At 38.3% G+C, this 15,824-nt stretch overlaps 1 protein-coding gene across 4 annotated transcripts in view; it reads right to left on the reverse strand.

Annotated features, from left to right (window-relative positions):
- Positions 1-2,180: 2,180 nt before the first annotated feature.
- The window catches only part of ZFAND6 (zinc finger, AN1-type domain 6), a 31,077-nt gene continuing 17,433 nt past the window's right edge, over positions 2,181-15,824 (reverse strand). The window contains exons 2-6 of one of the 4 annotated variants that reach the window (XM_009586492.1): positions 14,538-14,707; positions 13,190-13,301; positions 10,920-11,020; positions 3,761-3,874; positions 2,181-3,149 (exon numbers count right to left, since the gene is read on the reverse strand). In XM_009586492.1, the coding sequence (XP_009584787.1) occupies positions 3,001-3,149; positions 3,761-3,874; positions 10,920-11,020; positions 13,190-13,301; positions 14,538-14,688 (627 nt within the window). In that variant the 5' untranslated portion in view covers positions 14,689-14,707 and the 3' untranslated portion in view covers positions 2,181-3,000. Of the gene's footprint in view, positions 3,150-3,760; positions 3,875-10,919; positions 11,021-13,189; positions 13,302-14,533; positions 14,708-15,824 lie in introns of those variants that run through there. The other 3 variants (XM_009586494.1, XM_009586493.1, XM_009586495.1) reach the window with 3 other exon arrangements.

Below are 15,824 nucleotides of genomic sequence, written 5' to 3' on the forward strand. Positions count from 1 at the left end.
ATGTTTTTAACACAGTGAAGAGGTTTCATGCCAAGGTTACAGGACTTGGGTGTATAACCTGCTTATTCCAAAAGCGAAACAAACATCTTAAAAGCATGTTTCAAATACACACTGTGCATCTTGAGAAGACAGATTTACTCAAGTGTTGTGTAGTGCTGCGAATGTGCTGGTATTAATTAAAATGTTCATCTGCTAATCTCAAACTCATTTTGTGATGACACAAAATACAAAGCTTCATCCAGAGTGAGAAGCAGATCAACCACCACGATAACGCAGAGCCAATGCCAAAGCAAAGAAAGATGACATGCAATTCTTACGTGTCAGGGAAAGGTGGATTTCCAGTCTAAATGCAAGTTTATATATCAGGACCATATACTCTTTCAATATGCTTAACTCTGACAAATCTGCACAAGCCAGGCCAAAGGTTTATTAGATTGCTTTGAGAATGGTATGTGTGGAAGCAGAATTGCCCGATGCTGATCTGCCTCAGTCAGTACTGCCACAGCATTGCAAAGCAGGTTTCCTCTTGGTGCAGTCACGTTTCCTAGCATATAATCGAGGGCCAGAAGAGTTGTTGCTTCAGAACAGGCAGTGGTAAAGGGAGTATGTGAATTCCAAAGGCAGTCGCTTTTCTTGTACCTTTTCTTCTTTCAATCTCTCAGATACCAGAAAATACAAACAGTATTGGTTTCCCCCCATTGTGAAATCTACAGTGTCTCTGCTCAGCTTAGCCCAGCAGTATCACTGTAAGATGGAAGGCAGACAGGAGGGGAGGGTATGTAGGGGAGAGAAAAAGAAACATTTAGGAAAAGGAGAGACACCAGAAATAGGGAAGAGGGAGGAGTCAACCTGAGAAAAGAGGAGGATTAGAGAATAGGGAAGTAGCAGCAAAGAGGAAAGCAAACTAAGGAACACCCACAAAACAGAAGACGCTGCTGCTCTTCCATGCTCTGTGCTGTGTAAGAGGAAGTTTAGCAAATGCTCGGAGGAAATAGAGGATCTTTGACCCATAAAAAAGACTATTACCGAAACTTGCCAGAAAGTTATTTATTCCCTCTTTTACTATAAAACCCATGTGCTTCATAGATTGTGGTTAAGCCATTTTTGCAAGCACAAAATACTTCATTTATTATTGGGTCTTGCAGATTACTTTCCACAGCTATCTGATAGAGAAAGCTCCTTCTGCTGCATAGTGTTTATATGCTAAATGTAGTGCTTTATCTACTAATTGCCAGCCATAGCTTTTAAAGAGCATTCAGAATTTTAAAGGATGTAGCATAGCCAGCTTTGCTTAAAAATTTAACGTTTTAAATAAAGCCAGGCAATCTCAGTTATTTCACAAATGCTTGAAAGCAGCAGCAAGTCACCAAGTGAAATTTCAACTGCAGAGCAGTACCATCTGGAGAGGAATTAGTTCTACTTTAGTGTACTGTTAAGTTTGGTGATAAGCAGCACTGGCTGAAGTTACCATGGTACTACATAAACCACTCAACCTTTAAGTTATATGGATGACCAGGGTCGTTGAATGGTTGAGGCACAGACTCTGATCTGACAAGACAGGCAGTCTTAATTAAAAGAAAGTTACTGAGCACCCTCACAAGACAATAAAAGAACAATTCCTCCTACCCCCAAATGGGGATCACTTACAAGCCTGTAGATCCGCTAAGAAGCATGTGGAGGGTGGCTGTGGCAGTGTTCAATGTTGAAGTCTATGGGTTTCAAGCCTCAGAAGTAAAGACATCTCACTGGAGAAACTGTCTGAAGAACCATTCTCTCACCTAACTTCAAAGAAGTCTGTGCAGTGCTGTCTGTCAGATGCTGGATCACAAATCCCACAGCTGTATTTCCTAGAACCAGAATCACACGCATGGATCCACAGCCTAGTCACTGGCCACATCTGTTTTACCTGGAGGTCTGCCCTCAACTTAAAAAGACCCCAACTCCTGCACAAGTGACATGCTGCACAGGAAGCATGGAGAACTCCCTATGCAGAATCAATGCACAAGGTAGAAAGTTTCTGGAAATTGTAGTCTTTCTGATAGCTATAGGTGAAAAGGTAAAAAAAAAAATCAGAAGCTAGCTGGCATTGGGATATGGACAGTCTCTGTGGATAAATACACTGTAAGTAAAGGAACCACCTATGGAAGATCCCCATGAAAATAAAGCAAGAGAAATCCAAGTTACAGATGCCAGTGACAGCCACAGGGGCTCTGATTTTTTTAAATTTTATTTAATCAAAGTTAAGACGTGGATAAACATAAATACAGCACAGATACTTCAGATCATTCTTCATATTTGTGTACAGACAGACTGATGGATGTAATCCCAATGAAACCTGCAGTCAATGAAGTGCATACAGCCTTCCCCCCACACACACAAAAACAAAAACCAATTTAAAAAAAAAAACCACGCAGACAATCTCAGCACACACTCTCATTACAAATGATTCATACATAAATAGGTAGAGGGTGCAAACAAGCTAATATGCGAACATGTATAACCTCTCGTTAATGGGAAAAAAACCAGAAGCAGCCATAATGATTAAAATACATTCAGTTACTGATAACTAGTTGTGCCATACAAGGCATTATCAAAAAAAGGAAATTGTGCTGCAGAGAAAAGCTATATACAACAAGAAAATAAACTGCAAAGTTAACGCATGCATGTTTTATCCTGGAAAAGCACAGCCCTCCAATATTTTCTCCACGTTTGTTATAAAAGCCCTCTGCACTCAACTAAAATTAAAATTATCTTAAAGGATAATACTTGTAAAGTTTACTTAAGTCTTCAGCCACAGAAAACTGCAATGAAAATAAATGTTCAGAGTCATTTTCAAAACAAAAAACAAAACCAAAAAAATCTATTCATCTGATGACATGCATGATTAAAAGGTCTAGGCAAGATACACTGCTCTACATTCCTGATGACTAAGGAAAAAAGCTCAAGTCAATTTAATCTGCAGATGGTCAGAGGATTTTGTATTCCAGCAGAAGCAGCAATTCAGATCTTCTGGATCTTTTCCCCAACAACTACAGGATTCTCTTTTCTGATTTTCTCAGCAGCATCAGCTTTGTAATTGTAAGAGCAACTGTGTACATCTGAATAACGGTGCATACCACAGTAAACGTTTCCACACCGACACTCAAACCCTGTGGACAGAAATATTAGCTTAGACATTTCAACATTCTTAATTATACTGGTTTGTTTTAAATCCTGAATGTGTTCACTCACTAGCAATAAATCTCAGTCACCAGTGTCAATCAGCCAAAGAGCCTCTGCTGCAGAAAGCATAAGAATCACAAATAATACATTTTTAAGCAATTACAGTAAGATTTGACTTGACCATTCCTTCCTACCACATGATACACTAGCATATTTCTAGAGACCTCCTGCTCTTTTTCTTTGTTTATGAATCTTCACCCCACAGAACTCAAGTTTTCTTAGGCCCTTTCACAGAACCACTGCAAAGCTGGTTAGTGAACGGCAGCAAACTATCATCCAATTCCTCAGCTAAGCAGACCTCCAAAGGGAAGTATTTGAAATTATGAATTTCACTTAAAGACAAGAAGCTGAAAAACAAAATAATACACAAATGGCTAGATCTAGTAAGAGCCAAGCTGAAAGCACCTTTGGCCAAGTTTTATTTCAAATCAGCAACGTCGAGATGACCATGCCCCACTTTCCCCTTAAGAGAAGAACCCTTCAAAGGTCCAAAGCCTAAACAAGTCTGTCTAAGAAAAGTGAGATCAGAATTTCTTACCAGTAAGTCCAACCTTCTTCCTGCACATGAAACAACGATTCTTTTTCTGTTTTGGTTTGTCAAGCGACTTGTCTTGTTCTTCAGGTGTAGGCTCTGCATTCTCTGACACTGAAGCTAACATTAAAAAAGTTAATAAGAACAATGGGAAAAAACCCATCTGTCTCTCTCCCTTTCCTCTGTTTAAGTCATACAATAATCTAAAGCCCATGTTGTAAATTTAGGTTCTGGGGTTAGCCATTTTGCTGCAGCTTCCATGTCCAAAGTGTAACGGACTCTCAGTAGCGGTACTGGAACTCCCTGCTTCTAGACCTTCAATCTAATTTAATTAGAGAATTCACCAAATGCTCATACAAAGTTCACAGTACAAAAACACCATAAAGAAACAGAATAATTAAAAACTAGGTTTAAGCGTAAGAGTCAGTGCTGTCAGATTTGGGAAGAGAACACACCACCAAGTGTTTCCTCACCACTGTTACTAGTCCAGTTCCTAAAAATCTGCTTGTAAGAAGCATTGTATTTATTAGGATCAGTTGAGTAAAACACTCCCTTTCAAATACTGAATCAACGTTATTTTTGCTGAAGGCTGCAGTACTGAGGCCACACAAAATGCAGTGTTTCAGAACAATCTCTACCACTGTGACACTGCTGCTCTTGCACATCTGGAAAAAGCCTACACAGGGGCTAGTCACTACCTGGGGTGAGACATCATTAGCTCAAGATACACAGACTTACAGGGAGGAAGTACACTATCCTGAAACCAGAAGGAAGCAGGTAAACACCTCATTTTAAAGACACTTTTGCTAAGACAACTTTCAACCTACTTTAATATTCTCTTACATCTGAAAGAGACAGGTTACAGGTTGTGTGGGAGAATATAAACAAGTAATGGTAGTATTTGCCTGACCCAGGTAAAAATAGAAATTGGCTGGTTTTCCTCAAGTATTTGCACATTCCTTACATTACAAAACAGAAATAGAAACCAAAAAACCCAACTTCATCTCAAGAAGGGCTAAGAGCCAATCTCTGCCTACCAGCCATTGCTAGATCACAGCAGGACAAGTCTCCAGTGAGTAAGGTATACAGAAGCTAGGAGTATTTGCAGCAAAGAACGAAAGCAAGCTCCAGCTGGGAGAAGTGTCAATGGAAGCAGAGCTAGAACCAATGCTCTAAAGAAGGGAATACAGCAGCAAGCCCAGACATTTGTCAGGGAAAAAGCTGCAGGCATCTCTGTGCAGCTGGACTTTTGTCAGGCAGAGGCTGTCAGAGGCAGTTCTATGCTAGTTCTGTGCCAGCCGACTGCTATTCTGCATGACAATTCTGATGGGGTTTTTTCCTGTGCTGCTATTCTGGTGATTTTTATTATTTTGAAAGGAAAGGGCACTTTCCACTTTTGCAATGTATCAAAACATTATAGTCTGTACCAAGCAACATCAACGGGTAGCAAAACACCTGACTACCAGCAAAGACTTTGCCTGAGTGGACAGTATATTCCAAAGGTTAATCTAGCAAAGATAGACTCTCATACATGGTTTATTAAATCCTTCAAAAAAATCACCATCTATGTTACAAGCAGAGCTTTTCTTTGTCCTGAAATTTATAAGAATGGATAGTTTCCAAAAAAAAGGTTCAACAGCTTTAAATGGCTGTTAAAGGGCACATTTCTGAGTGGACAGATAATATCCAAAGGTTTGCAAGGTAAGAGTCAAAAGCAATAAGGATTAAAAGATGCGAGATAAGTATCAGAAGCAGTAAGACTTACTCAAATGAACTCTTGTTATACAGAACAGACATTGCAGTGTTTATTAATTCATTAAGAAAGCTTCATGCCATGAATTACTGTTTAGCAGCTAACATTCTCAAGTTTGCATTTCCTGTTGTAGCAAAATCCAGTTACCTCAATATAAGTTTTACTAAAAGCCTTTGTAACTATTAGCCAAATTTAGGAAAAACTGGCACTGTTCCCTGCATAACAAGGCTCTCAAATACATACATACTTACATTTTCTTTGTGCGTATGGCTCTCGCATTAAAAAGGTTTAAAAATATTTAAGGGCTGCTGCTCACTGTAGAACTGAGTGGGAAGATTCTTCTACTGCTGCCACGAGTCACTTTGTATCTACTCTAGTAACCATAAATTTTAGATCTCAATTTGCTTTTGCATAGAAGCCAGAGATTTGACTCAAAATCCTCTTTTTGACTCAAAAACCTCAACCACTAAGCCACCTTTAGATGACAAAGTGCCAGTCTTATAGAGTTCCGTCTATAAGCTAGCTGCGATGAAGGCAATAGAAAAAAGCCAGGTAAAATGCAATACCACCCAGCTTGGAGCTCACAGGAAACATGTTGCAGCCACTCCCAGCTTCTGTACTTTGTCTGGATTCCAGGATGCTGCTGCCTGCTTTGCTTGAACCAATTCCCTCCCTTCCCCCAGCCCCAGCTCTGCCTTTAGCTGGAGAACAGAAGCACTGGCAGCACCAGTACAAGCTGCCAACTAACCAAAATGGAATAAAGTATGAACACACACTCATTTTTCTGGAGCTGACAAGTTGGGCTGGCCACTAGAAGTTCCCTGTTGCACAGAGCATGTTCTTAGCTGATCAAAACAAGCAGCATCTGGATTTCCTCCTAAAGGCAGAAGCTTTTGCTACTGCTTTTGCTTGTGCCAACCCTGCTTGAACTTCAGTGTACTCTGACCATGAAAACAGCACCCACAAGATAAAGCACACTCCAGTCCTTGCATCCCTGCAGGCACAACACAGAATTCTGTGCGTTTGCTGCAAGACTCCTGACACCTCATCTGTTCTCTCCTCTCTCCCTACTCTGGATGTTTTACAGTTATCGCCCCTGTATTACCAGGCAGAGCTTCTCAAAGCTTCCTCATTCCTACAGGAAGAGTATTAACAGCTACCTTTACCTCTTAAGTGCATCTGACCAGACCTAGGAAGAAGAATACCTACTCCTCCAGAGGAATGAAATGTGACACTAATCTTAAGCAGAAGATCCCTACTTCTTAACATTTTAACACCAAGCTGAAGTAATCAGCCTAAAATACACTGTTTCAGTGTTAGGAAGAAGCAAATTAAATAAATTAAATAAAAGCATGCTTACCTACAGAATATAGTTTTAAATCTGTCTTGGGAATGTTTCTTCTCTCCCTGGAACATTCATCCAGTAAATCATGATATCCTATATTTTCTACACTTGTGTCATAATCATACTGCACCTCCAAGCCCCTGGTACTGTCACAAAAATCTGAAGTATCCATCAATTCCTTTCCAGTTCTGTCTACTGAGCTAGCCCTGATACGGTCCACTGAAGTTGATGCCATTAGTTCAACAGCATTCACCTTAGGTGCAGGTTATCTCCATGTAAAATTCTGTAGCAACTTAATTGTTTAAATATCTTTTTTTTTTTAATTTAGTCAGCAATGACTGAATTTTTAAACTGTTTTACCTCACAAAAATCCTAGATGAGTGCAAAACCAGATGATTTCATTGAAAAGAACAGCCATGCACCTTTTAGGTAGTTAGTTAGCTAAATCTTAGTTAGTATTTTGATTTTTCAAAATGCTAACCACACCATGTTACACAATTGATTGCATTTTGCAATGCTAATATGTGGAGCTCTCCAATACCCGTTAATACGATTTATACTTTTAGCCCTATGTTCTTGAGTTGTAAGAGCTCCGTAACATATGTGGTGGAGTGCTCCCGCCTTCCATGACAAGTTTCATTTACCTTTAAAAACCTCCCTGAAATATAAAGCATGAATCCTAACCTGGATGGCTTTAAACTCATTAATCCTAGAGAAGCAAAGCAAAGCACCTCTTCACCTGCTTGCAGGCTTGCCAGGAGGCAGCCCCATTAATGCCCTGGCTAACAAATAAGGAATCCTAACTGGCTAATCCTAACAGGGCCGTAATGTTGACCAAAAGGTACAACAGTCCACGAGGCAATCTAAAATGAGTTGCAGAGATACCCAAAACAGAAGAAAGCTGCTACAAAAGCTGGATTGTACCTTAAGGCATTTAATTTAAGGTCATTGTTAATGATATGTTCATGATATTTAAGAACATTAAACTTTAAAAAAGTATATATTAGCCACCACCTAGTGTCTGGGCTTTTTGCAGTGTTCAGTACCTAAAGCATTACGACACAGTCACCTAAACGTAAAATCTAGATTTATTAACATATTCTATAGTTTTCCTCTATTTCTTTTGCAATGCATAAAATCAATGAAGACAAACAAATCTGAACTGCTCTTTGGGATTTTTATCCCTTTGTAGTTTTAGCTTGTCTGCAAACAGCAAGGACTGTGTGCACACAGCTCAAGTCCCATTTATCTGTCTGCTTTAAAAAATAATAATAGTAATCTAAGAAAGCCTAACTGTTCATCCAATCTTTCATTGTTATTGTAGCCTAGTAAATTTTGTTAAACAGCAAGTTAAGGGGACCTCAACTACATACAACTACAACAGACTAACTTACTATACAAGCAGCATAAACCAATTTGCCCCAGAAGAGACATTCCAACAAAGCAAGATTTTTATCCGAATAAATACTGAATGATCAAAGCAGACATAATTTCCTTTTTTCCTCCCCTACATGAACAGAAGTAGTATTATAAGCTCTTCAGTCTGGGACCAACTCCCACAGTTCTGTGACTTTTTTCTTTAAATGCTACAAAGCCAGACAATACTAAATAACTTTCATTCACACATTTCTATTACATTCTTGTCAGCAGTCTAAAATTCAAATTCTGAATGATGTGCGGGGAAAAAAACAAAAACAAACCCAAAAAACTTCAGGATGCACAATTGTGACAACAATTCTATGAAATCCACTTAGCATCCATTACAAGCTGCTTTCTTTACAGACTTACATTTTCAAAGCAAATTTAAAACTGGAAACACTACATTTCCTATGATTTTCAGTTAAGTGATAGCACAGAAGCAACTCTTTGGAAAATGAGGCTGACCCTGCCACAGTAAGTTATAAATAGGGATTGTAATTTAGAACTGCAATTACATGGTGGTGGTGTTCTTAGTTTAGAAATCACTATGGTACAAAGAAAAGGACAGAGGACACAGCTGAGTACTCTAAACACCTGATATAAGTTGATCCTTGAAATACATACTGTAAAATGTGAATACACCCCCGAAATCTAAGCTTCTAGTTTGAGAAACCTACCTTATCTTCTCATAGGGAGGTGGAGAATTAGAGGGAGCATAAATTTATCCAAATGGGTAAGAAGAGAAACATTCCTCTGAAAACTTGCTCGGAAAAGTCTTTTCACAGGACCAAGTCACCTCACAGTACAAGCATCAAAGATTATTTTAAAATAAAGCACTCCCCCCGCCTCCCAGTATAAAGACAGCAGATGCTGCAAACCTAGAGTTTCAACTTACAGCTAAGCCAAGCAAGTAAGATACATATGTAAACAGAGAGACTAATTCAGGCACTGGATGGAAGACAAAGAATCATGAGACTAACAGGAAGAAGAAAAAAAAAAAAGACAGGGTACTAGGAAGATCAGCTTACAGAAGTTGCCTTATATTCTCCGATATATGCCACATCCGTATCAGCATAAACCTGCAGTGCAATATTCATGTGCCTGACTGAGGCGTTCTACTTCTGAGGTTCCCAGAAAGAGATGTACCTGCATGGGAGCTGGGTTACAGCTGGCAGGCAGCACATCCCAGGTTCCCCGTACTGCAGAACAGGGATGAAAGTAGAGCCATACTCAGAGGTATATCAACTAAAAATCTAGCTTGCAAACCTACCTCTGCTGTGCAAATATATAGAACTTAAGAAGCATAAGCCTTTTCAGCACTTGCTCTTCTCTCAAGCTGGGTAAGGCCAGACATCACTGACTGGTATTAAGAGCAAGCCTTATGTGCATTGTCAAAACTGAGGCAACAAGAGCTCTCAGCTCCAGAAAACAAATTAAATAACAGGTATTAGAACATGTGTAGAATATAGCTTTAAGAGTAAACATGTTTCTAATAATTGACATCTCAAAGGCTAGTACAAAATAGCATTAGCATTAAAACCTTTTCTCCAAGTTTTACAGCTACTACTGTTTGTGTGACTGAGGAGGTGGCCTTACTCAGCGCAGTAGCTGAATAATGACTCTTCTATTCCACCCTACAAAAAGGGAGAGCTCAGGTTTAGAAAAGTATCTAAAAAGCAGAACTTTTGATACCAGAGGTACAATGAAAAACTTCTATTTAGCATCTTTAAGTGGAATTACATGTTGTATCTGTGGAAAACTGAAACTCCTATGTTTAGACTAGTCTACAGAAACGTAACTCTACCCACTAAAGCCTTAGCTGTGTCAGCAGAAGTAAAGGCAGAATACTTACTGACTTACCTTTAAATACCTTTTATAATGTCTATGGATTACAAATCTGAGCAAATTTTGTATACTATCTGGCATTTTTGCATTTTCCTAAGAAATACTATTAAAAAGTCTTTAGTTTTAAACTCTGCAAGCCTGCACATAAAAAAGAAAAAAAAAAAATCAAAGAGAAAAAAAACTTGACGTTGTACCAGCAATAAGGATTTCAGGCCAATATAGTTACCCAAATCACCCACTCACTCAGCCATTTTCCTTCAAGCAACCAGAGTCTGTGGTTTGGTAATTTTATATTTGATAAAGTGAATTTCAGTGGGTCAAAATATTGCACCACTACAGTTCATAGGTGAAAGGTTCTTTTACAGGTGTTTCATGTTTATACAAGATACTAACACTGTTCTTATAATAGCTATGTCATAACACCCTCTATCACAAATATGCTCATAAACTTCTGTGATATTTGCTGCAAATTACTACTCTGAGAAGTAACAGATACTCAAAACTCTACTTACATGTCATAGCTGTGGCATAAAGACAGAACAGTAGATTGATTTATGATGTGCCTTTCCAACCCCAATTAACACTCTTGTTACGGCAGATACTGAAATCCCCAGTTAAACACAGAAGTTTTCAGTTTAAGACTTGCCTTTTAAGAAAAGAAAGTTTACCCTTATTTTGCCTTCCGATTTCACAGAACACTTAGGTTTGAGAATATGCCATCCCTTGAACAGGAGTGTATTAAGAACAGTCAACATTTTTAAAACATTATTCATAAGTTCTGTCTCCGAAAACCAGGCACCAACCTTGCAAATCTTCTGTCTCAGGTACTGTTTTGTCCACAGCCGTACTATCCGGTTGGGATGATGCTACAGATTCTGTTAAAAGTGACTGACTTGACACAGGGCTGGAGGGGGCAAAAAAAAAGTTATGTTTTTATGAGGCGTGTCCACGTTTTATAGAGCATTCCTGAAAGAAATACATTAGAGTATGTCTTGATGAAAGAGCGTGCAAAAACTTTTCACTCTAAAGTTGTTTCTGTAACCATTTAAAAATGCCACAACGTCTAAGAATACTGGACAATCTAATCTGATGAAAAAGTTAACCATTTTTGCATTCATATCGAATGCAATAAACCAGTTCAACTATAAAAAGGGAAAAAAATATTTTTAGGTAGTTTGGCACACCATCCTTCCACACAGAAGCAACAATGCAACATCCAATATGCAAGGATTTTTATAACATAAGTCAGCAAGATAATAGTAGAGGAGCTACTTTTGGTGTTCTAGTGATACAAACAAGAAAATTGCAGCATGTCAATGTTTCCAGTAATAAGGCATCTGCAGCTGTACACAGAACCCCTTAGATTTTCGCAGTGTAAAGTGGTGCTGGCCAAACTTCCCAACCCTGTCAGCCATACTGCTAAAACCACATAGTGGCTGAAAACTCACAGATGAATACCCTGGACAGTTATGGGAGAGAGATTTGATACTAGCAGTTCACTTGCAGTCAAACAGCTCATCCAGCAGCTCTATTATGGAACAAGACAGAGCTGAAGTCTCAAGCGAGAGGTAGCACTACCCCATTTGCCCAGTTTGTTTCTCCCTTTCCACTTAGGGATTCACTCTGAATCCAACAAATTGGATTATCCAGCAGCCCATGAATGAGCAAAGCCCTACCAGTAGTCCATGACACAACCAGGGCATTGGAGTCGCAATTTTAATTGCCAAGAATTGCATGTAGGTCTTGAACTGCAGATTTGGTCACCTACAAAAGGGCACTGTCAATTTAGTAGATGTTTTCCTCAGAGTATCATAACTCTGAAGTATTACCAGAGACTGAAGTTGAATCCCTGCTTTTATTTTGGAAAAAAGAACAAGTGACACTGATTTTTTGATGTGCAAGTTTAAAAGCAACCATCCACTCATTTCTCCTGTAACCAGTAATCAAGCTAGTGATCAAAGAGATTTTTCTCTCGTAGTATTATAAAGGTTGTGTGAGAAAACAAACAAAAGGCACTGTAATTGGTTCACCTCTGTGTATTGACCTGGATGAAGTTTTTATTTTGTTTTCTTTTTTTTTTCCTTTTACACATACTAGAAGAGTTGTATCAGGGCAAGATATCTATTTTCTGCCCCAATTAGAAATCCCATAATGGAAAGATCAAATATAGCATCAAGCATGGCACCTAGCTCTCAGTTCATATGCAGGATCCAAGCATGAGATAACACCTCCTATAAAAAGCTAAGGAGCAGAAAACACAGTTTGAACAGAATCAGCCAACAATAACTGATAAAGGCATCCCTCGGCCTGTGTTTTACTACATTCTGATTTTTAAAGCAAAGTTGGAATGAATATTACTGCAAGTTAGCTTCCATAGTATAACACACTAACATTTTTCACTCAAAAAATTTCCAAAGCACTTAAGTCACTGTTGGTTGTGTCATTCTAAACTGAAATGCAGCCACTAAATATAAACAAATATTTAGCTTTTACAAATGGAGAGCACTTAGTAAGTCTGAGAGATTTACAAGAGGACATAATGTCTCCTTGAATAATCCAGTTGGAAATTACTTGTTTAATAAATCAGTTCAGTAGCACAACTTGTACTAAGATTCAGATATCTTTAACCTGTTCTTTTTGCGAAGCAACTAGTTTGTTAACACATTATCATACATTTATTTATGATAGCTCTAGTAAACAGTGTTCTGCCATTTTACAAAATCCTCAAATTTCTAAGATGGGAAGAGCTCCCCTTTGGCAAATGTACAGCCAACTGCACATTGTAGAGTCAGAAGACTGGCCAGACAAACCTCTGTAGAACAGCATGAAGCTGGCAATGCTCCTATTTGAGGCTAAATTCTAAAGAGGAATTTGCATTTGAATGCAAAATGTAGCTAACAGATCAGCTACTATTTACTGTGAGATCCCATGCTTTACAGTTAGCAGTTAAATCTTGCACGTTTTCCTAATCCAGGTCCTAGCATTTAATTATGCAGTATCAGTACACTTCATTTAATCATTTTGATACAGATTTTTACATAAAAACACAGAATAACAGAGAGAAACAGCTTACCTTGGCTGCATAGATGGAGTCGATGTAGAATCTAAAGTTGACTGAGTTTCCTGGGCACTGCCTTCTGTGCACTGAACCGGTAAGGACTCAGTTATACTACTGACAGAAGTTGCTGGAAGGAAGACACTAATGTAAAATGTGTTACGCTTCCTGGGATTACAAAAGTTATACAATGCAATTATTCTTCGACCCCCATGACACCAGCCAGGAAAGTCATTGAATCTCAGCCTATATCATAATGAAACATAATTTTACAAAAAGTAATTATGTTTGGCCATATTTTGATCACGTTCCAGCCCCAGGCCCCCAGAAGTTACACAGCACAAAATTTTGAAGCTGGAGCTTTAAAATAGTTACTATTTTCTGCTAATTAAAGCATCTACAAACAGTTTTCTCAGCATAAACTGCAGTATTCTGACATAAGGTTGGCTTTTGTTTAAAAAACTAAGATGGATCTGTGCGAAACAGTAGTGTAGCATCCTAATGCCAACTTAGGATCCATTTTGATGTTGCAGAACCTAGATCCCCAGACTTCAATGGAAGCTATTGCTTCAATTTTAAAAGTCAAGTTCATGTTAAAGTCAAGGAGGGAAGTCTTCAAGAGTACACCATGAGACTTCTTGCTGTCAGTATTCAGCCAAGCCAGAAGAGACACTTTAGAAGCTTCAGGGAAGCACTCCCTAACCCTCCTTTCCCCTGCAGAACATGCTGAAGTTGAAAACACCAGGATGAAGAGAGCAGACAAAGGGTTCCTCTTTCTGAGGGCACTACCATTAATTTAAAGGGGGGAGAGCCCTCTAGTTTTTTATAGAGAGTGAATGGAGGAAGACGGCACTTATTTCAGTGGGAAATCTGCTTTGTAGGGAAGATCATAGTACATGGGGCACTGGGCCAAAAAAGACAAAAAGTATCTCTATCTGAAGTTAGGACAAACTATTCTTAAAAAGTGTCTACAGGTTAATCCTTCAGCATCAGGCCGTGGAAATTAAATACCTGTATTTTAAATGCTTTTCACAAACATTCCCCAAGCTAAACGTTATCTCTACTGTCAATAATTTCAGGAAAAACATGTTGCTATAGTATTTTTCTGCATTTTTATATCTTCAAATTGGAAACACTCAGATTAATACAAAAGGTATTAGCAAGAGTCTATTTCTGAGCAGATTAATCACAGCACAACTATATTTGAGCACTTCATCCAAGCTCATTCCATAAGGTAAGATACTTAAATAAAATGGTTTGCACCTATGCTCCTATACTTTTAGTATTTGGACACGATCAGGAAGCAAGTTGCTGTCTACTGTGTCATTCTGAGTTGTTCAAACAGATGTATGTTAGCGTTACTTACCAGGAGGGCTAATTCTACCATTACTGTTCTGCCTTTGAAGATGTTCTTTGTAGCACACTGAACACATGCCATTTGTACGAGGGTTCCCATAAAATCCGCAACCAGTGGAACAAAGCATAGGCACTTGGCTACGGTTAGTTTCTTGAGCCATTTTCCCTTCTTCTATAAACCTGAAATTGATACATACAATCCATTACTTAGGGGCCTGAGAAAACCCTTCTTTTGCAGTTGACTGTAAACTCCAGAAAATCTGGAGTTTCCTATAGCTTAGCAAAAAGATCTTCTAGAAAAGACACCTTGCGGGTAACTCAATGCCCTTTCCTAAAAAGTCTATGAAGTCTGCCCAGTAATACAAATACAGTCATATGTATGTTTTGCATGACCCATTCATACAGATACTCCCAGCCCCACCACTTTATGGTCAATATATAGAACACAAAGAAAAGTCGTTTTAGAAAATATTGGAAGTATTACTGCTTCTAGCAGGAAGTTAAGGGGAGATAGGGGAGGGGGACACCTACACTGACCTCTTCATGAAACCTGAACACCTGATACTGTGAATGAGAATTATAAAATGAAAGACAAGCATAGTAACACATGCTTACTTGCTGCATAATAATTATAATTAACAATAGTCACATGAATTCACAAGTTACTGTTTAGTCACTGCATCATTAGTAAAGGACAACACAACTACTTACCAGAAAACCTGTATTACGATTTTTCACATGCAAAAAGAAAATCACCTTCTCAGTCAAAAATATTAAGACTAGGTACACATACCTCCTATATATCAATTTAGTGTGAAAATATACTAAAAATGAGAAATAAGAGATAAATATCAAGGCAACTCATATAATATCCTTAGATTTGGTTTTCATAAACATTGTACAATTTGTATTTTTTGTCCCTGGCTTGTAAAGATCTGTAAACCTTCTTAATACAAGAAAATGACAACAAATGACCATTTTCAACAGTGTACTGAGCCTCCTAACTATTCTCAAATGGTCTATCTTGTAAACCAGTTCTTGACATCTGTCACTCCGTGAGATAAAATTAATTTTTTTGCCCCCATGCATAAATATATTCTTGCCCTTTTTTGTATCAGTTTTTAAAGAAGAAAAAAAACCTTCTCATTAAGAAATTAAGTACCTCAAGGTATCAATTATGTCATTCAAGATCAACTTAGGTCTACCATTTTATACTTCCTGATTAAAAATTAGGCTGAAGCATGGATAATTTTAATTCTTGCAAGTCAAACCAAAGATAAGCAATATTATTGGGGGG

This window comes from Fulmarus glacialis, unplaced genomic scaffold (assembly GCF_000690835.1).
Source record: "Fulmarus glacialis isolate BGI_N327 unplaced genomic scaffold, ASM69083v1 scaffold11701, whole genome shotgun sequence".
Lineage (NCBI taxonomy): Eukaryota > Metazoa > Chordata > Aves > Procellariiformes > Procellariidae > Fulmarus > Fulmarus glacialis.